Genomic DNA, 24,470 nt, shown 5'->3' with positions numbered 1-24,470 from the left:
AGAAAAGTACAAAAATGAAACATTATTTAATTCAACTCCGATTAATTATTTTGTGAACGGATCCGTAAGCTGTCCTTGAGACTAAGAAGAAAGCTTTTCCTCTAAAATAATCGTCTCGCAATACGAGATAATAAATTTAAAAAAAAAGATATTTAAAGAAATAAAAAATAAAATAGTAAAGAGAAGTAATAAAACAAGTGGGAGGGAATAGTTCGTACATGCTCTACTCAGTATTGCGTAACCGGAACGTAACAACGACGAGCCAACGCAACGAGAAAGAGAGAAGAGAGACAGTCTACATTAATATTAGTTGTTGTTTAAGTATTAGTTTGTTGTTGCAAGTAGTAGTGAATGCTCTTGTCGTTGTATTAGAGCAGTGTTAGTGTTACTATTACTATTAGAATTAATATTATTATTGGTATTAGTGGCAGAAGTAGTAGAAGTAGTAGTCGAGGACGACGACAAGTGGACGGGGGAAAAATAGAGAGACAGTATGATAAGCTTCAACATAACATTAGTTCGCTCGCTTTTCATTTGTCGTTTACCATCATCGACTGAAAGATCTATTTTGTCTATTTATCCAACACACAACTGAACTATGATCCACATTGAGGGAAAAAGTGGCGCTTGAGGTTTAAAATCATAACTGTGGTGTAATTCAACGGATAATAAATAAAAAAAAGTATTTATAAATTTTTTTGAGTGATAAAAATAAAAAAATAAAAATAGTAAAAATGAGGAATGATAATTCAGTGAGTGAAGTGGTGGGACAGCGTCATCACGTGGATTCGGCTGTTTTGTTGCGGTAGGAAATAGCCGGAAGTGGGGAGAAGTGGGGAGCAGTAGAAGAGGAAGAGGTAGAAGAGGCAGTAGAGAGCAACGGGGTGAAGAAATAAGTGAACAAGTCAGTTAAGAAGGAGAATATTAAAAGAAGAATAAGTGAGGTATTTTTCTCTCTCGCTGGCTCTTCTCGCTCTCACGCCCGCGCTACTCCGCGATACGAGGAAGATCCGGAAGTCGTTGGTGCTAGTGCCGTGCGTACCGCCGGAAGAGTGGGAAGAGGAGAGCTCGTTGAGTCGGAGGAGGAGAAGGAGGAGAGCATTGAGCGCCGCTACACCTAGCTAGCTGAGAGTGATAGCGCGCTTCTCTCTCTCCCGCAGTTGTCGTGTTGCCAGTCGGTCTCTCACCGTCCGTCGTCGTCGTCGTCGTCATCGCCGCCACCGCCGTCTTCGGCGCACTATCCTAAATATCGTCTACTTAAGGACACTCGTTGCTTGTTAATTAATTAATCATAAATTGTCACTTGTGATTCTTGATAGCGAAGTGCATCCGCGGGCTCAATTTAAAGTTTTTAAACTTAATTCATTAGAATGTTGGTTTTAAAATATGTAATATTTTTCAGTGAGTTTAAGTTTTTAAAGTTTGAGCTGGCTCGGAACGTTTCGTAAAAGGATTACAAAATCGTCGAGGGACACTTGGAGAGAGAACGGGGAAAGGAAAAAAGAGTGAAGCCTACGAGGGAAAGTCTACGTTGCGGCACACTCTACACTCTGTCGCTGGCTGTGTTTATTTGTGCGTTCTGTGTGAGTGGATTTTTTAAATGTCTGTATCTACGTATGAGTGTCTTTAATTTTTCAATTTTTTAGTTTTATTTTATTTCATATCGTTTTCAACTTAAGGAATAAAGTAAAAACGAACACGGAAAAAATAAGTTTAGGGCTCGTTGGCAGACTTTTGTTCAGTGGATAAAGTGGGGGCTCAAAAATTTATTAAAGTTGGATTGGTTACAGTATCAAGTGGAAGTGGAATTTGAGTGCCAGTGGAAGGAAAGAAAATTCAAACAAGTTGTAGTCGTTGAAGATAAATAAGAAGAAGAAGAAGAAGAAGAGCAAGTACAAGTATAAAAATAAGAATAAGAATAATAAAAACAAGAATAAGAAAAAGACAAAAACGAATTTGAAGTTGAGGCCAAAGTTAAGGTTGTCGAAGAAGTAGTAGCTGATGAGTTATTAAGAAAAAAATTGTGTACGCGTGCGCGGTTGCAATAAGCGCGTTGTTGAGGAATTAAAAGTCCGCTTAAAAAGGTTAGCGGGATAAAAAAAGTCGCGCGAAAGGATAAGAGAAAGGAATAAGAGCCTTCGAAGTCCTTGAGAGCACCCAACGGGTAAAAGTGCTGCTGCTGCTATTGCTCTTGTTGTTGCTGTTAGCTATTGCTGCCGATGCTGATGGAGCCAGCCGGCTGACCCTGGACAACTCACACACATCACCGAGGGCCTTATCATCATTATTATTATTGTTATTGCTATTATAATTACTATTGTTGTTATCGGTAGCAGAAGTGGTGAGAAATTCAAAGGAATAAAAATTTATTTACAAAAAAATAAAAAAAGTTGAATTAAAAAAAATCGATGTCTTTTGGTCATATGCAGTCGTTGACACATTGGATTGCGGACGCAAACACTGTGAGGAATTCAAAGACCAGAGACAACTTGAGTGAGATTGATCACAACAAGGGATTTTAAGTGAAAAAATCGATAAATATGGATACATCGTGTGTTGATTTTTTTCTGAGAAAAAATAAAATTATAAATTAAAGTGAATAGAGTGTGAGGTGATGATTTATAATTTTGCTGTTTTTATTTTATTATTTAATTTAAGTTTAATAACATAAAGTGGTAAGTGATCTCGAAAATAGTGATAGCATAATTTCGGAGGGCACAAATTTAGTTGAATAATAAATAATATAAATATACTTCAATGTACGTCACGTGCTGCTGTTGGCAATGCACGATCTCGGATCACAAAGTCTCGTGGTCAATTGAGAAGGATTTTAATAATTATTATCGACGTAATTATTGTTATTATTATAATTATTACTGTGATTGTGATTGTTACTGTCGTTTTACTGTATTGAAGATGATGAGAAACACTTCGAGAGAGTCTTAACGATTTTGGAGTATTAGAGATTTTTTTTCGTTGTCCGTTGGATTTTAACGTTTAATTAACGCAGTACAATTGACGGAGGATTTATTGAGGTGAGTTTCGTTTAGTCTTTTCATTGACAAAAAAATATACTTCTAATAATGACACATTACTAATTTGTTAATTACCGCTATTAAATAGATAATAAAAAAATCTTTTTATACCAAATAAAATGCCGTCAAATGCGTACGAATGGACAATGGACGGCATGCGTAAATCACTTTTTGATTTGTGATAAAAAATATTTTTTTGTTTTCTAACGACCTATATTGTTAATTACTAATTATTAATTAGTTCACGAAACGAATTAATAATCTATAATGAATTTAATTAACAAGTATTGGAGTATAATTAACAATTTCTAGAAAGAGCTTGTTAATTACAGGCAGTTGACGGAATTTTTTTTCAAACTGAAATCACGAAAACTTTTTTTATTTTTAAATATTTTGATTCAACCTGTGTTGATTAATAAATTATCACCTGCACAAAAAAAAATATATACTGAGTTGTCTACATCCGATAAATATATATATAAATGTATAGATATAAAATTATCATCATTACTCAACAATTTTAAATTATTGATAGTGTCAAAATTTGAAGAGAAAGTTTCAAAGATAAAAAATTTTCTAATACTTGAAGTAATTTATATTAATTAACATTTAAGAAGTCAATTAAAGTAACGAAATATTGAAAACCCATTACAAAATATATGCATTGAACTAATTAAAAAAAGGAAACTTTTTTTATCATTAGATTAAATATAGATATTTGTTTTGATGTGTGTATGTGCGTGGTTTATGAATGAAATAAATAGAATTTAATTGATGATCGTGAGTTACGCAATCTATTGGAGAGGAAAAGTGATCTGTCGTCAAGGTCGTCGACGATGTAATAACGTAAGAGTAGCGGGAAGTAATGAGGCATTTGTCAACATCACTTGTCTTTTTATAAAATATTTATCTTCTGTAGTTACATATTATTTATTCTTTATTATTTTTATTGCTTATTACTGTTTATGTTTTCATTGCAATTAATTTTATATTGTCACCCCTTAATTTTTAATTAAAATTCTGTCACTTTAAATTGAGTAATTTTTTGGTCGGAAAAAATTTTTTTTTCTTGTTAATTTTTTTTTTCTCAACTATCATTGTTGTTAGCAGTATTGCGTGATGTGTGTATATGCATGACAAATATTTTTCTCGGTATCGTAAGACTGGAAATTATTTAAAACTAGTTAAGAGTATATTGAATGCTATGTGTAGTGTAGACAGTAGAAAGATACTTGGGGATTCAGTTGTAACACGTGTCATAATAACTTTGCGTAAGCGGTTCGGTGTCAATATGTACTTATTTTATGTAGTACTGTATATATGTGGAAATTTATGTTTATTTTTATGGGTAATTTATGTATAATGAATTTACATTATAAATTAGGTTGATTTTATTTTTAAATTTTAATCTGAGTACTGAAAATATTTTATTTCGATAAAAAAATACTGATATTATTAAGAAACAAAAAAAAATCCGTACGTAGTTCTTGTAAGTTCCATTTGGATGGGTTATTAATCATTAGCTGAAGGCTCGGAAAAATTTTACCCGAAATTTTCAATAAATAAAAGAAACTTTTTTTTAATTACATTATTTACTTATAAAATTATTTTTTAGTACACTGTAAAAAATTTATGGAGTAAATCCGGAGTGGATGCGGAGTAAATGTGGGACGGATGTATGATCCTGAAGTTAACAGATAATTAACAATTTTCGGTTTTTTTTTTTCAATCAATCAATTGTAAAAAAAAAAAAAAAAAAACTAAAAATATGCACATGTAGAAAATTAAGAAAACTATAGGTGCAATTTTATCAAATATTTTCATTTTTATAATTTATCATTTTTACGAAATTTCAAAAATTACTATGTCGGCTAACTTCAGTATCATGGCGGTTGTCTGTTTATTTATTTAATCCACTCAGAGTGAAATTCACTCGTAAAAGAAGTTATGTTAATATGAAAACTCCGAATCAGAGTGAATGCTGGTTCAAAGAAAATCCAAATCACTCCTCTCTAAACATGAATAAGTGAATGTTCACTAACTTCAAGTGTAAACCAAGCCACTAATTTCAAAAAGTGGTTCGGTAGGCACTCAGAATAAGCGAATATTCACTTATTTCACTTATTCATGTTTATTGGAGAGTCCGATGAAAGAACAAACTCCTTATTTACTCCGTATTCGGAGTGATTTTTTCTCAAACTCCGAGGTACAGATTGAATTTGGATTTAAATAAAATCCGTAATTACTCCGAATTTACTCCTGATTTTTTACAGTGTAGTTTGCATGTCACTTGTCAAAATAAAATAAAAATTTCTAATGCCATTGGATGGCTATCCAAGTGATCTTATAAGAGTTCCATGGGAACACTACAAATTTTTGCTATTTCTTTTTAATTTTTAGATCTTTTTTCTTTGTATCGAATCAATTGGCATCTCGAATCCACTCAAAAATAAATCAAAGGAGATAGTGAATGAGAAAGTGTGAGTGAACGAGAGAGTGAATGAGTAAATATCTGAACAATGACAAATAATAAGCATGCAGTACGAAGAAGAGAATAAAACCTTAGGTCTTCTTCTAATCACGACTGCAATTCCCGCAAGGTGATTTACTAATTAATGAGCCGCTGTGCCGGAGAATCGATTGTCGAGTCTCAGGGTGTCTTTATCCGCGATTAATTAAAGCGCGAAGCCACTTAATTAGCGTCATTTATATCACCAGACAAGACAGTACTATCGAATATTTCTTAGATATCAACTATTCTTTATTTTCTTATCTATTTACATATTTTTATTTCCTATTTGCATTAATTACTATACAATAAATATGAAAAATCTCAGTTTTTAGTTAAAAATTATAATAACTTGTAACTTAATGACTTTATCTAAACATTATCGGAGTAATTAATGATATTGTTTGGTATGTATATAAAATAGCAATCGCTAGATTAATTTAAATACTTGCGTACATATTCTCACGCTTGCTGTATAATATATATGTAATATAGCAATAAATATTATAAAACGTGTTTTGTTTAGTATATGTTTATATAAATGTCACCGTAAATATATTATGACAAATGCTGATAAACGTGTAAAGGAATTAAAAAATTTTTTTAAACTGAAATAAAAATATAAATATTTTTTTCTCTATTAGTTTCTTCTACTTAAAAAAAAAAAAAAAAAAAAAAAATACGGGTATGTATCAATGAATCTTGCAAAGCTTTAGTTTTTTTCTTATGTCAAAGAAATATTTTTCCCACATTAACTGAGACAGATATAAATAAAAATAAAAATAATAATGAAGGCAAAGTAGAAAAGTAAAAGAGAAAGAAAGGGGAATGAACCGCAAGTAAAAGGAGAAGAGGTGAATAAAGTACTAGAGACATGATATATAAAGGCGAAAAAAAATAAAATAAAGTATAAGGGAATACATAATAATAATAAAGAAAAAAGTAAAAAGATGAAGAGCAAGACGAGTTGGCGAGACGATGTGGGAAAAGAGGAAGCTAATCAGAAGCGGAGGTACGCTCTGGCGAATCCCAGAGCTTTGAGAATAACCACCACGTACTCTGTAATACAAAATATATATATTATATATAAAATGTATGTATGTATATATTATACAAGTAAAGTAGAGCATCAACCACCGCCACATTTTTTTACTTGTAGCTCTTTAATTGTAGTTACTTGTTAAAGTTCTCTTAGCGCTGCCGTATTTTACGTGCACTGCATTTCCTATATCTCCAGCTAGTTTTTCCCCCTACTAACCGGGTCTACCCTTTCCTGCTTCCCTCTTTAGATTATGACCTACGAAGGGTCTTTTAATAAGCCTCTGATACACTCAATTTGAGTAGAAAAAAATTTTGCATTTAATTAGTCGTCCATTCAATTTACTACTGATAATTTCCTGCAGTCAATAAATTTTTTTTATGTAATAAAAAAATTGACTCCTTGCTATTTTTACCTGATAATTTAACCATTAAACAACTTACTAAAAATATATGTAGTTAAACTAAAAAAGAAATCTATTTAAAAATTTCTAAAAAAATTTTCAAGTTAATAAAAAATTTTTATTTGTAAATCGATCTATTTTCTATAAAAAGAAGATTACTTCATTTCAATTAAGCGAATAGACATGATAACAAAATTCTTGAATGGAAGTTATCAAAATCTAAAAAAAACTGAGATAATAAAATCGTTAAAAAATATTATTTAATATAATTGATGAGAATTTTAGTGTCCGTCAATTGAAAATATTTTATTATTATTTTTTGTGGCAAAATAATTTCATTGATGATTTTAGTGTTACATAAAAATTATAGCTTACTCAAGTGAGTAGGTCATGGTATCCTTTTTTTTTTTTTTTAACATCAGTCGGTCTTCAATTAGCGACATTGCACATGTGACCATATGTCTGTGTGAGTAAATATTTAAGCCACGCGAGTCGCATACATCTGACACATACGAATGTCAACGCTCAATATATCATAATATATGTATATATATATGTGGGGATAGTCAGGATAAATTTAAGAAATGATGTATGTGAAAAGTAAATGGAAAGTTTAAGGTTTTCATTTAAAAGGAGACAGGTATGGAAACTTTTAAATATCTCGGGTTTTGTTTACTGTCGACTTGCTCTCAACTTCACTGTACGTAGTTTACTTAAACTATACCAAAGTGGCTGAGTTATACTTCTGTATAAATCACCAGAGATTACCTGTTGCACGAGGGAATATTTACATTTGCAAGGGTTGGGTAAATTATTCATGTCGGCCAACTGAGTCATTTTGTAAATGTATAACCCGTGCCAAATGAAATTTTATGCTCGGCTCTGTCTACCTGCTTGTTACGCTCCAGTAAAGGATTTCAAGTTTAACCTTTACGTTTAATGGATAAGCTGTAATTTAAGGTCCGCCCTTCAACCCTACTTAGGGTTATCTAAAATCGAAAGTACTTACTCTTGCTTCTATTCCATTCTTTTCACTTTTAAATCTTTGTATAATAACTTTCTCTCTACTTTTTTTGAATTTGTTTAGTACAAAAATCTATTAAGTAAAAGGAGTATTATCTACTTAAAAATTTATGTGTCTTAAATTTAATTTATTTGAGAGACGTCTGGACTAAATGGGAAACCGAAAATTTCTTATTTTTTTTACAAAATGCTTCTAAGTGTTAATTAATTACTTCGGCGTTTAATATTGGGCAATTTTACATTCAAGGAATTTTTTTTTTTTGTTTTTTTTTTTTTTTTAATTTCATTTGCTAGCGAAACTATCAGTTATTGATTAATAAGTATCTGTTATATTACAACTCTGATCTCAAAGACTTTAAAACATCACAGTGTCGATTTTAACCGCGCGCAGTTGAATTGTTGACGTTTACGTCGAGGTCAGCAACAAACGTCAAATAAAACGTAATATAAAGACTCAGAGAATAAGAAAGAAAAGAAGAAAGACGAGGACGTAGTTCATAATAACAACAATAACAATAACAATAGTAACAAAATAAAAAAAAAAAAAAAATAGAGGAAAGAATCTCTACGTCAAAAACTTTTTCTACCTCTTCCCTTTCACTTTCCTCTATCGCGTTCATTATATTTACCTACACCGTTTTTGAACCTCACTACTTTTCTAATCTTCTTATTTTATGCTTGCACTCTAGGTTACTCTATCTACATATATAGATAATAAGCCTCATACATACTCATACAAATATTAATATCGTGCAAAGCAGCATCTATTATATCTGCCTGTCTGAATTATTCTCTCACTCATAAGTTTTTAAACTTGCTTGTGATCAGTCTGTCAGTCTTAGTGATCACACTCATATCAACTTATCTCCTCTACTCTATACCTTATTCGCTCTTAAAATACCTACACACACACTATTTATCTCTCAGCCGCGATATTTCTTATTCTATCTTTATTATAACCATTTTCTTTGTATATATGTACATATATATATATATACATCCATACATTCACAAACAAGTTTGTAGTACATACTGTGAGATGGATTCACCTTGCGTGTACTTTATATTACATTACTTATAAAGTACTCTCGTCTGTACAAATGCGTATTGTACAGATGGTTACAGTGTAACGAGCACCGAGTAATAAAACGATGAGATGTAAGTAGGTATTGCCTGCGAGAACGTGGGATAAATTATTACTAGAAAGACGTTATATATAAATATATAATATGTAAGCAAGGGCAGCTCAAGGGATTATGAAGAGGAAACCGAGCGTTGTGAAAGTTTGACTGATCAACATCTTTTACTTTTTTCTGACTCGCTCGTATTATTATTATTATTAATATTATATCGTTCAACTTAATTTTAGTTATTATATATATTAACCTATACTATTCATAATAAACTATTATTTCAAATTCAAAAAATATCCTATACATTTTATTTACTAATTGTTTCAACTTAAAATTTATTATTTAACTTCTTCTGAGTAATGAAACATCCAAAAAATAATATAATTATTATATTTCAAATATATGATCAATAAATAAAAATTTTAATTTTATATTGGATTGGAAAAAATATGTTATCTTTAACTATCTCAGATAATATTACTTTTACTACTGTACTGACTAATTGTACTGTGTAACATACATTCGGGTTATTAAATGTAATTATATTACGATAAACTGTAATTAAAAGAAAAAAAAGTATGTCAGTTATTCAAATCATTGACATAATATATCATAATTTTTATTTATTAGAATCGTAGTAGGCCATCGATTTTTTATTTTATTATAAAAATTTTTTAACGTCGCGCCACATTTGATAAGCGCTATCGGGTTGTTTAACGACCTTTCTCAAGTGTAACGATTCTTTCCGAGTTCTCTACTTCTAATACATCTACAAATAAAAAAAAAATAATAATTTCTTCACGGTCACCGTTGTCTCTAATAGATTACAAATAAAACACTCACTACAAAGCCACTCGTAAATTAAATTAAAAAATATTTTTTTTTTTTTTATAATTAACTTGAAAAATGTCTATTGTCTAATGTTTAATCGTTTTTACGACCGGATATCTTGACAAATAAAATCATCAATTAACTTATATACACTATTCAATCAATGTAATACATTATCTTAATTGTGTTAAATCTATATCCTGTATCGATATGTAACTTACTCCGGAATTTCAAAGTAACTTAGGAATTTAAAAAAAACAATTTAACCTTGATATGCTAAATGATTTTTTTTTTTTTTGATTTAATTTATTTGTTGAGGAATGAATAAAAAATATATAAAATAAATGTGTACAAGATTAAATAATAAAATTACCCGGTGGCCCGACCTCTTCATTGTTACAAACTCACGACGTGAATCAACTCTCGCAATCGTCCGGCTCACATCATCATGACACGCCAATCATCCTCGGCGCCCGTTTCCATTCGTCGTTCTGCTGAGCGTACGACCCAAATACCAAATTTTACGTTACGTGTTCTAGTATGAATGTATATATATTTATAGATGTGTTGTGTGTGTGTGTGTGTGTGTGTGTGTGTGTGTGTGTGTGTGTGTGTGTGTGTGTGTGTGTGTGTGTGTGTGTGTGTGTGTGTGTGTGTGTGTGTGTGTGTGTGTGTGTGTATGTAATTGTAAGTACATAAAATATGATAGTTTATAAGAGCTGAGGTATACGGCTGCAAGCAGAGCGCAAAATCGAAAGGAAATTTCATGAAGAGGATGCGCGATATCATAATGACGATCTAATTGAGCATCTTAAGAGATATTCACTTTGATCGTAAGTCACGCAATAATTATTAACATATAATCAGTCTATCTATTATATACAATATTAAATATTATGTTTACGTTTAAATAAATGTATTAAACGCAACATTGTAAAGAGGAAATAGGCAGCATTTTAGAAAATAATTTTTATAGATGTTTATTTTTAGTATATTTTTGGTGAAAATTGTAAAATACGGGGTGGACAACTTGCTTGATATTTTCATAGACCCCACGAATAGAAATTTCCTCTCCAAAATACACAGAAAAAAAAGGATTTCTTGGCACAAAAAATTTATTATTCTTGTTCTAAGAAAATTTTTACTTGACCCAAGAAATTTTTGGTATTATAAAGTGAAAACAAAAATTTTCTTGCGGTAAGAAATTTTTTTTTTCTGTGTAGAATATAATTTCGCCGCAGATTTTGTTTTACTTTATTTACTCCGAAAATTTTCGTCTAGAAAAAAATATTCTACTTTACTATCATTTTTTTTTTTTTAGTAATTCGTAAGCTTATATAAACACTAGAGTTTTCAAGGTTATCAAACACGAGAAAATAAATGAGATAAAGACGAGTGTTTATTGGCACATGTGTGACTTTCGAAAAATAGAATTAAGACAGTCGGTGGACAGGATGTCAATATTATAATTAATAATAAATAGGAATTATTCTTCGTAATCACTGGAATTAATATTATTACTATTATTTGTAATATATAAGATCTTTTTTTTTTTCTTTATGTAACTGTCCAAATTTTTTTAGTCCTAGTGCATTGTTGTGGCACTCGTAAAATATAAGGTCGTCTTTTTTATTATAATTGCATTTAATTACATAAAATTTTATCTTTACAGCCAATTAAACCTTTGGTTTATTTTATTTAACTATTTATTTATTATTCCCGTCCATAAATTCCAGACATAAAGATAATTAATTAATTGAATATAAATTTCAATTACTTTTAAGTTTCGATAATTAAAATTAAATAATTAATACATGTAAAGCTTACTACAATTTATTATTAATTATGTAAAAAAAATTATTGTGTAATTATAAACAAGACCTATTATTAATTAATATTTATCGAATTCCTTCATTGGTGAAATAAATAGTGGACTATGTATAGAAGAATTTATACAGAACTATAAACGTTTATGTCCGACAAGCTAGACAAGAGTCGAATGATTTAAATTGTTGATAAATTCAATATGGTGTCTTTGCTTCGTTTTTCATCAGCCGGAAATTTATTGTACATTTTTATTTATCCCTTATTTGTCATTATTTGAATTGAAAAAAAAAAAAATAATAATAAATAAATAAATAAAATAAACGTTGCGCTGACCGCAAACTTTCACTTAAAACTATATTTATCAAATAATAATTACGATAATAAAGTATTCCGTGTAGCAAAAAGGTCTACAATGTAAGCGATTTGTCGTCAGGTTTGACATACGCACACGAAATAAATAATGAAAAGGGAGTTGGTCGAAAGTATATCGAATCAAGGACAAACGTTGCGGTGAAGTGTCTAAAGAAGACCATCCGTTTCTTAATATTTATATATACATATACATCTGTGTATTTTTATATATACGTACATCGTATTATATACTTCTGTATGTTGGTCTGCACGTCCATCCGTCCGTTCCTTCAATTCGTATGTCCGCAGAAAGGAGTATAGACCAAGTCCATGTGCGGACTTGCGGTGTGAGGAGACGTGGGAATAAAACGACGGAAAGTGAAAGGAATACAATAGGGATCGCGAGATTTTATATATCCATAATTCCTTTCGTCTTTATTTTATTATTTTTTTTTTTTATTATTGTTATTATCATTATTTTTTCTTATATAGTTCTTCTTATTCCTATTCTTCTTGTCATTATTATGTATCGTGCGGCACGATCATTTTCTTACGTAAGGTGTACATCAGTGAGACGCTCCTTAGTGTGGGCGAAGAAAAAATATAATACTTAAATTTCATAAAAATAAATGTGTAATGAATTATTAATTAATGCAAAAAAATTTATTTTTTTAAAAAATATTTTTTTAGTTCATTTTTTATGTCAAAATTTGTCTATTTTTTAAGAAAAAACTCGTCAACTTACGGTTTAGTCATCGTCTGGCGGCTCATGTTCTATTGTCTTTTATGTATGTATAGATATACCTATTAATATATACATATATATCAGTATATGAGATGCGTAATCGCGATTACCAGTCGCTTTCAAGGTGGCCTGCATAATGAAATGTCGGAGGGAGATATATCGAGAAAAAAGAGAGAAACGGATTAATATGATGAGTTTGTATATATATAAATATATAAATATAGAGAGAGGACCTGATGCTGGTAGTGCAGCAGTCACCTCTCTTTGGTCTATGTTTGAATGACGTGGTGATTGTTGTATTCAAGTGTTTGAGACTATCCGCTTGTACGTGTGCCCTTCGTTTATACACTTTACTAAGCACACACACACACATATATATATATTTATATATACATGAGTTTACATAGTTATTATGTAGGCATTGCGGATGCATCAAGAGTAAGAGTACATCTACAACTTTTACGTAACTAATAATATTATAATCATCAGGTTAATAAGCGATAGATATCGATTTGACGGGTTTTCACGCGGTTAATCACGGTTTTATTTTATTTCTGTCATTCATTTTTAATTTTATAATTATTTAACCATATACAATATATAAATTATTATATTCCACGTCATAATCGTTTGAAAGGGAATTATCTTTAATTAAAAAATTTATTTTAGTATAAAAAATTTTTTCTATTAAAATTAATCATAAAACAATAATTTATTAATTATGTAATTGTTGTTATTATCATTATATTTATAAATAGAAAGTCAATTAATGAATAAATTAATTATTTTTTAATTAATGCTAATAAAATTAGTTTTATTTAATAAAACCATAAACACAGTTACGGAACAATTTGCTATTAAAAAAGTAAACAATAAACGGAGAGTGTTAGTATGACAAACAAGAGCTGTAGTTAGCAGATAGTGAAGGAACTTAATTTATTGAGAAATAGTTAAAAAATAGTGAAGAAAAACACGCGTTGATCGCGGAAGCGTCGCCACAGAAGGCGTCAAGGCGTAAGAAGGCGATGCTTGACGGAGTGACTTTGAATAGTACATATTATGTAGCGGGTAGAATATAGCGTTAGATAGCTTCATTATAGTGATATAGATATGTATAGATGTACACATACACCACATCAGTGATAGTAAGTGTAGCTGGTGAATCGGCTTATGAGTGTTACAATGTGAGCAAGCTGAAAAACAAATGTGCCCTTCAGATCCACACACACTGAACACTAATGTCAGCAATATCTATCATACTCACTGAAAGAGCCATTTTTCTTATATAATGATCGTAGATCATGTAACTAACATTCCACACATTTATATGTCTATAGGTATTTGTATATTTTACTGACTCGTTAGGCTGTCGGTCGGCTCGTCGCGGCTCGCGGAGACGCCCACACACGCGCAAATGTAACGATCATGTACTATCACTTATAAAATAAAAGCTTGTGTGCATCATGTGCACTGTCTGCGCATGTTAATGTATTAGTGCACGTGTTTTACAAGTTTGAGGGTCTGTATATCTCTATATATAGAGATATACATATATGTATAAGATGAAGTTACTTTGAATGTATTATTGTTTGAGTTACATATGTAGACTTATACATGTGTGTACAATGGTTATAAAGTACAAGTAGTTGAAAGACGTGAGTTATGAGTATTGTGTGTGTACGCGCGTGTGTGTACGCCTGAAAAGGCTTTTTACTTCTGGCCTTGAACGAAATGTATCCGGTGGCACGACAAGACCCGTGGAAAATTGAATGAGAACATCTTTACACGCATATCTTGCTTGGATGCAAATAATTATTTCATTATTTTAGTTTTTTTTTAAGGGATGGATTTTTTTGGTTTAGAGTATTGACGGGTAATTATTATGCGGGTAATGAAGATAAATATATGTTTATGATTATTAAATTGAGGGAATGCCGTGTATTGATGCGAATGAGAGAGCAAGGTGAAAGAGAAAGAGGAAGAGAGATAAAGACTGTTACTGTGAGAATGGCACGACCCAATCGCGATCGCGAGCGATAGAAATGCTGGTGTCGATAGTAATAGTAGCAATAGTAGTAGTAGTAGTAGTAGTAGTAGTAGTAGTAGTAGTAGTAGTAGTAGTAGTTGCTGTTATTGTTGTGGTAATAAGATGAATGCTCGTAAAGTTATTTTTTTTGAGATGCTGGTTGAAAGATGCCGTGACCTAGTGACATGCCGTGAGGGTAAATAAAATCAACGGATCAAGCTATTTAGTGAAATTAAAATAATTGTTGAGAATATTGATGTAATAAATTAGTAGATAAATTTATATTAATATATCAATCACTTAATACTTATATTCTACTTGTTTAACACTAGAAAAAAGTAATCATTCACCCCGATTCTGTGTGAAATAATTTCTCTTTTTTTTTCTAAACTAATGTTTTTTATTTTAGTGTAAGTAAAAAAAAAAAGTATGTTAAGTGGATTTGTGAGAACGTATGGTCCTTGATTCAGTCCCAACACAATTTGGTATACACAAAAAATAGAGCGGAAACGCCGGGCCCGAGAGTGCGTCCCGCGTAACGAGCGCGTGTGGTTGCTCAATCCCATATATATATATATATATATATATATATATATATATATATATATATATATATATATATATATATATATATATATATATATATATATATATATATATATATATATATATATATATATATTATCATCACACAGTATAATAAAATGTATAGTAAGCTAGTCCGCGTCCACAAGCCTCGCCTCAATCACTGTAGCCTCACACAATCTCGATTTAATGCCTGCACCATGTCAACTAAATCCTCTTTTAACAAAAAGTACAACAGCTCAATTACCATTACCACCACCCAATTAATTATATGATATTACAATTACGATTTGGAAAAAAAATAATGTATACACGAAGTTTCACAACTGAATGTTTAATGCCCGCGGTAGCAAAGTGACGAATGGAAAATGAAAATAATCAAGACTAGTGTATCCTTATTGGCTGAACAAAGTAGAATCGAATAGAACAAATATATAGTATATATTATATATATGATAATATATATAGATAATATTGGTGATGTACGCGTGGTAAAATGTATGTAAGCATAAGCATACATATAAGTATATAAGCGTTAAGGCCAGCCTCAGCGACGCATTTAAATTTTTTTCAGCCTCGACATTTGCGTAACCCAGTTTCACCATTGTTCGATTCAGTGGTATAGATCGTAACGTCCGCCGCACGACAGAGATTATAATGCGCTGAGAGAGTCTTCGTACACATCCACACGCTTTTAAATAAATACGGGTGGTAAAAAGTATAAAGAAAAAAAATAAATAAATAAACAAGATGATTGAATTTAAATATTAAATTCGTCAACTTTCTCTTCCTTATCATCACGTATCTAAAATCAAATATACATGATATGCTTAGATCCGACGACAGTCTGCTCCGTACAAAACATTTATAACTTGGTACAGTGATCGATAGCTTGTCATACGTTAGAGATAATCTTAAACTCGTATATATTTATATGTATAATTTATTTTAAATATTTAGACGTGACATTACACGAGCGCAATAGTTTTAATAAATCGCGCCTATCGTCCACGAGATTTGTCCGTAATATTCTCGTGGAATCAACAGGTGGCTGTCTCCTACTCGTACTTGTTTTCCTGTCGTTGCTACTCGTGTGCCCACGTACACGTGAGAGTTACATTAAATAATAATAATGTAACAAAATAAGATCTATGCGAGTTGTAAAAAAAAAAATAAAGAAAGGCTCGATACTTGAGAGGGATTGTCATTTATTATTACGCCATAAATATGTATATCTAAAATATTATTTAATGTCAAACGTTTATCATTTTCGCGGTAATCAATTTACATTTATTGCCATGGTGAAATATTAGTATGTAGATAAATAAATCCAATCTCAGTAGAAACAACAGCAATAATAATAATAATAATAATAATAATAATAATAATAATAATAATAATAATAATAATAGTTATGGTAATAGTGATAGTAATACCATCCATAGAGACAATATATTAAATTACACCGAAGCCCGATAGATATTATACATTATTATTACGAATTACAGCAATCGGTAATTTTAAATTAACATATATTATGTACCTATTGTATTGATCTTTAATTAAATTGCCCTCTTGCGTCGCTAAACGAAATTACAGAATCGAAATGTCTGGTGGTTTAAATATCGCGTGTATGTATAGAGTAATGTATCGTATCCGAATGTACTTATGTATAATAAAGAAGAGAAGAGCCTCGTGTAGAGGATCAGATGAGTAGAGTAATTTATATGGTTACCTACAGTAGAGTGCACCTGCGCGCGAGTGACCAATGCCACCGTAGAGTGCAGCACCTGTTGATCTCTCGGTAAAAGTATTTGGATTTTAGTAAAAATTGTTGGCTGGTGCAGTGTCGGTATTGTCCGAGATCTATGTAGGGATCGATGAAAGTCCAGTGGTGGGAGACTGGCGAATCTGGGAAGCGCTAGCCCCACCTAGCGGACCACGCGCATGATCTAACACGCACGCGGGAATAGAACGTCAAGGCTCAAATATAAAAGAAAGAGATTGCAGAACTGTACGACGTAATCTCCATCCGCATGACCCTGAACTTCAAGTCAAGTCCCCATATTGGTTATATATATACATAATGGATTTACATCAACACATCACTTTATACATTTAAAAAATTTTTGTACCAACAATTTCCTTATTCAGCAATTTCCTCTCTATCGTTATGTATTCATGTAGACTGGTAGACTTTATAAATAATATATTTATGTATGTGTGATCATGATCGTTTAAGTTATAACTCTTACTCAAGGACTTTTCTTTTAATGTATCTTCAAGAGCAAGAGCTAGTTGAGCTAGAATATTATTCCTTTCTATGTTAGTCCGGTAAATTGATGATGATTGCTGCTGATTTATGTATCGTCGTTTAATTTTATTTATTTTTTGCATGGTTGTTAACTTATTTACGAAGTAAAAAATGTAATTTAAATAATTGAAAGCCGGTGTAAGGTCTCAAAAGGATTTGTTAAAATGATTAGTCAGTAAATCCCGGGATTAGAGTGTGGTAGTGAGTCCTCATTACCCGGACTTCCCGTTTCAGCGTAGCATGACTCGATCCCTCACCTTGATGAATAATTATGTGTGTAGGAAGGTTCTCACTTAATTCACGACGTGTTTAGATTTTTTTTAGCTGTTGTTTTTCAAGTATCTATTTAATTCAAAATAAATTGCGTTGGTGTTTCTTAATAATAAGATTCTAATGCATGTTGTCTTCCTAGTTTATTGGATTGTTAATAACGTATCGTTATTTGTTCGATATGTGCATCATGTGGCATGCATGCGTGTATATACGGGTATTTAATACTAAACTCTCATGAAACTGCATGTCCACGAGAGTGTGACGACGCTTCGTGACTCTTACTCAAGGTCTCCCCTTTCCAATTCCGATCGAAGGTCGTCCTCGTTGTCTGAAGTTGCTGAGAATTAAACTTTTCATATTCAACGTCAAGTTTTTCTTCAATTATTGTTTTTTATTATTCTTTACTTCTTATTCCCCTCTACCCCTCACTCTATCTCTCCGGTTACTTAATGCGCAGGTGCACCTTTATTGCACCGACTCGTGTTTTTTTAATTTTTTAATTTTATTGGACTACTGGAAATTATATGTTTCTCAAATAAAAATATAATTATATCAAGCAGATAAATACATGAATCAAAAAATTTCTTTTTCCTTTTATCAATTAAAAATATCGATATTATTATTAATTAATAAATTGAAAAAATTAATAATTATGAATATGCTATAAAAAATAATTATTGAAAAAAAATTTCAATGATTATATCATCGGCCTTCACTGAACGTTAAACAATTTTATTATATCGTTGAAATAAGTATGTGTATTGAATGAAGATCAGTGACAGGCGCCAGAATAATTCATTTTCCGTTTCAGACATCATTAAATACAACACACTGACACAATATATCTATTTATCATTCTATTTACTCAATTACAGCTTTCTTAAATAACATACCATACTACTTAATATCTATCGTCATACATCGAATTCCTCTATTACATAACCATCTAAATTGAACATAAAAAATTAATATTAAAGAATTATTCATAAAAAAAATTTTGAAATATTAATTACCAAAGGGTTTTTGAAGTACTGTCAAAATTGACAGGTTGTAAAATAGTATAGCTATTTGAATGGTGACCAAAGTAAAAAATACTAATAACGATAATTGTTATCATCTTGTTGCAGACGATGTATACGGACGGTCTGCTGACTCTCCATTATGGGAAACATCCCGCAACCTTGGCTGCAGAGGTCGGGGCATGGTACAGTGGGGATCGTCATGTTGACGTGACCCTGGCTTGTGACGACGGCTCCGTCGTCAGGGCTCATCGGGTCGTATTGGCCGCAGCTAGTCCTTTCTTGGCTAGTCTTCTTCGTAACCCGGCATTGGATCACGTAGTCCATTTGTCTGGTGTCAGGAGAATACAGCTTATTCATCTACTTGAGTTTCTTTACAATGGAGAAGCTCTTATACCCGTAAGTATTTTTTAAATTTAAAATTTTTATTTTCCACACAACCATAATATAATTTTATCAAAATAATCAATTTGTAAAATAAGAGACCCAATACCCGATCATTATATTTGTGTTTGAATGATCGAATACTAGTTCCTCGATCGGGTACTTGGTCTTTTACTTTAATTTTTGATAAAAATTATTAAATGAAATTTATAAATTGATGTATAAATAAATTTTAAAATTATTTTAGTCATCAGAATTAACACCACTGAGAGAATTATTTGAACTCTTACAAATAAAATCGGAATCATTTGATCCAAATCAACCACAAACATCAACAGATTCAGATTCATTAAGGATACCAACACCACAACCTTCGGAAAGTCAAGAGAGTTCTAGTTATGAATCTCAGTACGACAGCAGGTCGTTAGTATTACCGATTTATAAAATAATATTTTATTAGTTGATAAATTAATTTTATTAAATAAAAATTTAATTTATTTTTTAATAGGCAATCAAATAATCCAGCAGACTGCTGTTCAGTGCTAATTAAAAGTGAAGGCTGTGATGATGATCCAGAGCAGGATGTTGATGTTGAGGGCGTTGAAGGTGATACGATACTAACGGATAATGGCGAGAGCAGTATTGAGCCACCGAGAAGAAGGGATAGCTCGGATCCAGTTAACCTTAGTCTTAATTCTGGTACCTCGACTAAAAGTGATGGATCACATGAAATTTCCCACTTGCGGTAAATAAATACATAACAATAATAATATTAATCAAACTTAGTTATGGTATCAAAACTAGAAAGATTTTATTGATTTATTTGTCTGTATAAATTAGGTCAGAGAAGACGCTGCTGGAGAGGCGAGAGTCACTAGAGGAAGCGGAAGAAAGACGGAGACAGTTAGCGGCGCGACTGTCTCTCGGATTAGAGCCGGGAAAAAGAAAACCCGAGGAGATACCTTTGCCTCCTGCGGAGGCATATGTCGTTACGCCACATCGAAAACGTAGACCGGGATTCCACAATGCACCTGCACAAAATCCGGCATTCGTGCCATTTAATCCGGGATTTGAGACACCGAGGAGGCTAGCTGCGCCACATCCACTCAGTGTATCTGCTCCACCCTACCTGGTAAATTTTATTTTTTATTTTTTATCAATTACTGTTGTCTCCAATAGTTTATTTAAATTTATAAAAATTAAATAGATGGCTCTTAAAAATTTCTTTGGCAATAAAACTTATTAAAAAAAAATCAGTAATTTTTTTTTTTCACGACGAAGTGATAAAAAGGCTAAAAAAATTTGGATAAAGTATTTATTTAAAAATTTTAGTCTTTATTTTAAAAAAATTAAAATAACTTTCAACAGCAATAAATTAATAAAAAATAATAATTCAGCAGGATAGGTCAGTAACACCACCAGGAGCATCACACAGACCGCCAAGTGCCGACCCAGCGTCAGCAGGCAGTCTAGAACCACCGTGGGGTGCATGGACACTACCCCCAGCGCGAGCACCACCGCCTCCCTCGGCCGAAGACCCGCCAAAATGTACGCCCGTACGCGAGTACCGCTGTACCTACTGCGGGAAGCAGTTTGGTATGTCGTGGAACTTGAAAACTCACTTGCGAGTACACACTGGCGAAAAACCATTCGCCTGTCGCCTCTGTGTCGCCATGTTTAAGCAAAAAGCTCATCTACTGAAGCACCTTTGCTCTGTACACAGAGGCGTTATTGCAGCCCCGGACAATACATTCACATGTTGTTTCTGTTCCCTCAGCTTTGACAGCCTCCAAGAACTCATACGACATCTCTCTGGACCACACAATAATCTTCTTTTAAGTAAAAACCTTCACGACTAACGACATCACTAAAGATCTATCGGAATATAAAAAAATCCGCTATAAAATTAACTCTGATTCTTAAAAAATAAGAACCTATGACATATTTTTTTATTTATTTTTTTCATAAAATCAATCAATTAAATAAATAAAATAAAAAAAAAAAAAACGATACCGGTACGATCTTTAAAATACAAATAAACATTGACAATAAATTAAAACTCAAATATTAATTACGGAGATTATTTATGCGAGCGATGGATTTATTACCTCAGATAAAAATATAAAATTCATTGTATTAATGAATTATAAAAATAATTAAATTTTATCTGAGTAAGTAATAAATCATCAGCACGAATTTAATAAAAGTAATGATAATAATAATTTAATAAATTAAAAAAAAAAAGTATTGAGTAGTCAAATAGAAGGAAAATAATAAAATAAAATTGTCGTAAGATTTAATTATAAATCTCACCGGACAAATCACTTGTTTGAGCAATTAATTTATGAGATAATTATTAATATAATGAATATAAAATAAACAGTAATAAAATTTGAACATTTAAATTGTAAATGTTTGAATGAATATTTAAGATTCTCTTGTAAATAATGTTACATAATTTTAGATAAAACAAAAAATAAATGGACATTATTAATTATTTATTTATAATAATTATACAAAGGGACCAACCGACTTTCCACCGATTTTTTCGTCTTAAGTAGTTAGTAATTATTCCTGCCTATCGTCTCATTAAATTACAGTACAGTAGTGAGCTTTTAACTCGCGTGAAAATGAGTAATAATTATTTTCATTATTATTATTTTAATTAATTAATTTTCTTCATTAAAGTAATGATAATATTTTTCGTAAATGATAACCACCGAATTCACAACCTCACGTTTAAAAAAAGCTGTTGCTTTAATTATTACTTTTTTCATTTTATTTCTATTAATAATTGTAATAAACTTTAATTAGATTATTAAAATGTTGTAAAACTTTGTGACCTGCATGCGACGTATGTGCCTTGTTGGGTCCAAATTAGGTCGATTGGGCAGTGATTTCATGTGTTCATAGGCTTAAGTGTGTACGAAAGAATGCCCGCTTTAATTACGTCGATTAAATAGGCAGGTTAATTAATTAATTGATTAATTAATTTTTTAGTTATTAAGTAGATTTAGATTTTAATAGGCATATATAAATATATACATATGTAGACATTTATTTATGTATATATATATGGATAAACATAGCGGTAAGCCGAATTAATTACATAATTGTAACGGTGACATAACTTTGACGCAGGCCGTCAGGATTTTTTTTTTTTATTATTAAACCTTCAGGTGCCTTTAATTAATTGGCCTTTTTTTATTTTATTCTATTTGATATCCGTTAATTTCTTTTCTTTTTTTTTTTGTACCCAAATTTATCATTAATCATAAATCGATATTTAAAAAATAAAAATGACATTTTTTTTGTGAAAAATAAAATTCATTTTTTGAATTTTATTTTATGAAATTTAATGTACAAAAAATGTGAATAAATATTGATTGAGAGTGGGATAAATTTTGTAAATTATAAGAGGCAATAAGTACAAGAATTTAAAAAAAAAAAAAACTAATCGTGCCGCGAAACACCCCAGCAGAATGCATAATTAATAGCGCACATAATAAATAAATATACATAATAAATAAATAAACAATAAATAATAATAATTAATAATAATAATTATAATAATTTTATCTTCCGAAGCAGTACACCAAAGATATGTTCGTAGGACCGTTTCGAGTGGATAAGTAAGTTATTTTTGAGTTTGTTGTAATTATAAAATAAAAAAAAAAATGTAATGTGGAAATTAAAGTAAAATTGATACAAAAAGAAACGATTAAAAAAAAAAAAAGCGACGAGACCTGAGTTAAATCTTGTGGATTTTTCTATACGACGCCTACGACAGATCGTTGTACACTCATATTTAATATAAATGATAAGAAAAATAAAAAAATTTATCAGAAAACAAAAATTTTTTTTCAATCTTTATAATACCTTTTTTTGTTATGCATTCTCGTTTGATTAAATGATTCTGAAAACTCGATTATTGAAATTAATAAGTGACGTAGTGTATGATAACAGAGCAGGTTAAATATTTGCACAATAAATGTAATGTGATACTAAATAATAAATAAATAAATTATTATTGTTTAGAAGTACGCGAGATTTATAATTGTCTTATTCGCAGGCACGTTAACATCCAGTTAGATGTTCGGAATTATTTTTTTTCTTTTGTTAATGTTTTTTTTTCTTCGAATCTAGGATTCTTTTGAACCTAAACAATAATAGATTGTACCTACTATGTAAAGATATTTATAGTGTCGATTAACGACATCAATTATATATGTATATATATATTTATATGTATGTATATATATATAATTCAAGTTATTTCACCCAGATATTCGAGTATTTTTTTATTAATTACAATTAAATTAATTTTAGTATCTCATTGGCGAAATTATTATTTTTTATTTAAAATAAATTTAAATTTTGATTGTAGAAAATTTTAAAAAAATTTTAATAGTTAAGAAAATCTGGGTAAAATTAATGTAGTTGTAAGTATTTTACAAGCGAAGTTATCTTCGTATGTTGTCTTAGTATTCATAGATTTATAATAAAATAAACTAATTTAAAAAAAAAATTCTTTCTATTTTATTTATCACAAAAACCTAAAAAATTAATTTTTCAAAAATTAATCAACAAAATCGTTTATATTTTTTTTAAATATATAAATAATTAAAAAAAAAACATATATATACACATATATATTTATTTTTTCATTTACTCATCGTGGAATTGTTTTATTATTTATTTTTTATTCTTGTGCCTGTGTCTAACGGTTAAGATTAATTGTTGGTCTTGAAGGCAAAGAACAGAAAAAATTTTTTTTAAAAATCTAAATAGTTAAAGACCGTTAACGGTGGGCTCAACTCCAGCAAAGCATACAAGCGTATGCAAAGCACATTACACTAGACTTGGATCGGTATTGAGAAGAGGACTTTATGCAAGTAACGATTCCGCGATAAATAATTAATGTCTCACGAGCCAGCAGTACAGACACTAGTATGTAGTATGTATATTTCCTG

General features: G+C 30.6%; 1 protein-coding gene across 3 annotated transcripts; it reads left to right on the top strand.

The window, feature by feature from the left end:
* Window positions 1-23,935, top strand: LOC103574540 (transcription factor Ken). 3 transcript variants are annotated; one of them, XM_053737730.1, is made up of 6 exons: window positions 1-3,035; window positions 19,222-19,512; window positions 19,745-19,920; window positions 20,006-20,242; window positions 20,338-20,629; window positions 20,898-23,935. In XM_053737730.1, the coding sequence occupies exons 2-6, from the start codon at window positions 19,225-19,227 to the stop codon at window positions 21,354-21,356; spliced, it is 1,452 nt and encodes a 483-aa protein (XP_053593705.1). In that variant the 5' UTR covers window positions 1-3,035; window positions 19,222-19,224; the 3' UTR covers window positions 21,357-23,935. The 3 variants fall into 3 exon arrangements, with proteins under 3 accessions (XP_053593705.1, XP_014298213.1, XP_008552230.1); XM_014442727.2 differs by having other exon boundaries at window positions 4-3,035; window positions 19,745-19,917; window positions 20,895-23,935; XM_008554008.3 differs by having other exon boundaries at window positions 4-3,035; window positions 20,895-23,935.
* The last annotated feature ends 535 nt before the right edge of the window (window positions 23,936-24,470 follow it).

This window comes from Microplitis demolitor, chromosome 3, assembly GCF_026212275.2.
Source record: "Microplitis demolitor isolate Queensland-Clemson2020A chromosome 3, iyMicDemo2.1a, whole genome shotgun sequence".
Classification (NCBI taxonomy): domain Eukaryota; kingdom Metazoa; phylum Arthropoda; class Insecta; order Hymenoptera; family Braconidae; genus Microplitis; species Microplitis demolitor.
This window is presented reverse-complemented; position numbering and strand designations above follow the sequence as displayed.

What these genes read in the sequence shown, in the direction of transcription:
- LOC103574540 (XM_008554008.3), top strand. Translation starts at nt 19,225, where the DNA reads ATGTATACGGACGGTCTGCTGACTCTCCATTATGGGAAACATCCCGCA. An exon ending in ATGGAGAAGCTCTTATACCC is followed by an intron (nt 19,513 to 19,744) that starts GTAAGTATTTTT and finishes AAATTATTTTAG; the next exon opens with TCATCAGAATTAACACCACT. An exon ending in CATGAAATTTCCCACTTGCG is followed by an intron (nt 20,243 to 20,337) that starts GTAAATAAATAC and finishes TGTATAAATTAG; the next exon opens with GTCAGAGAAGACGCTGCTGG.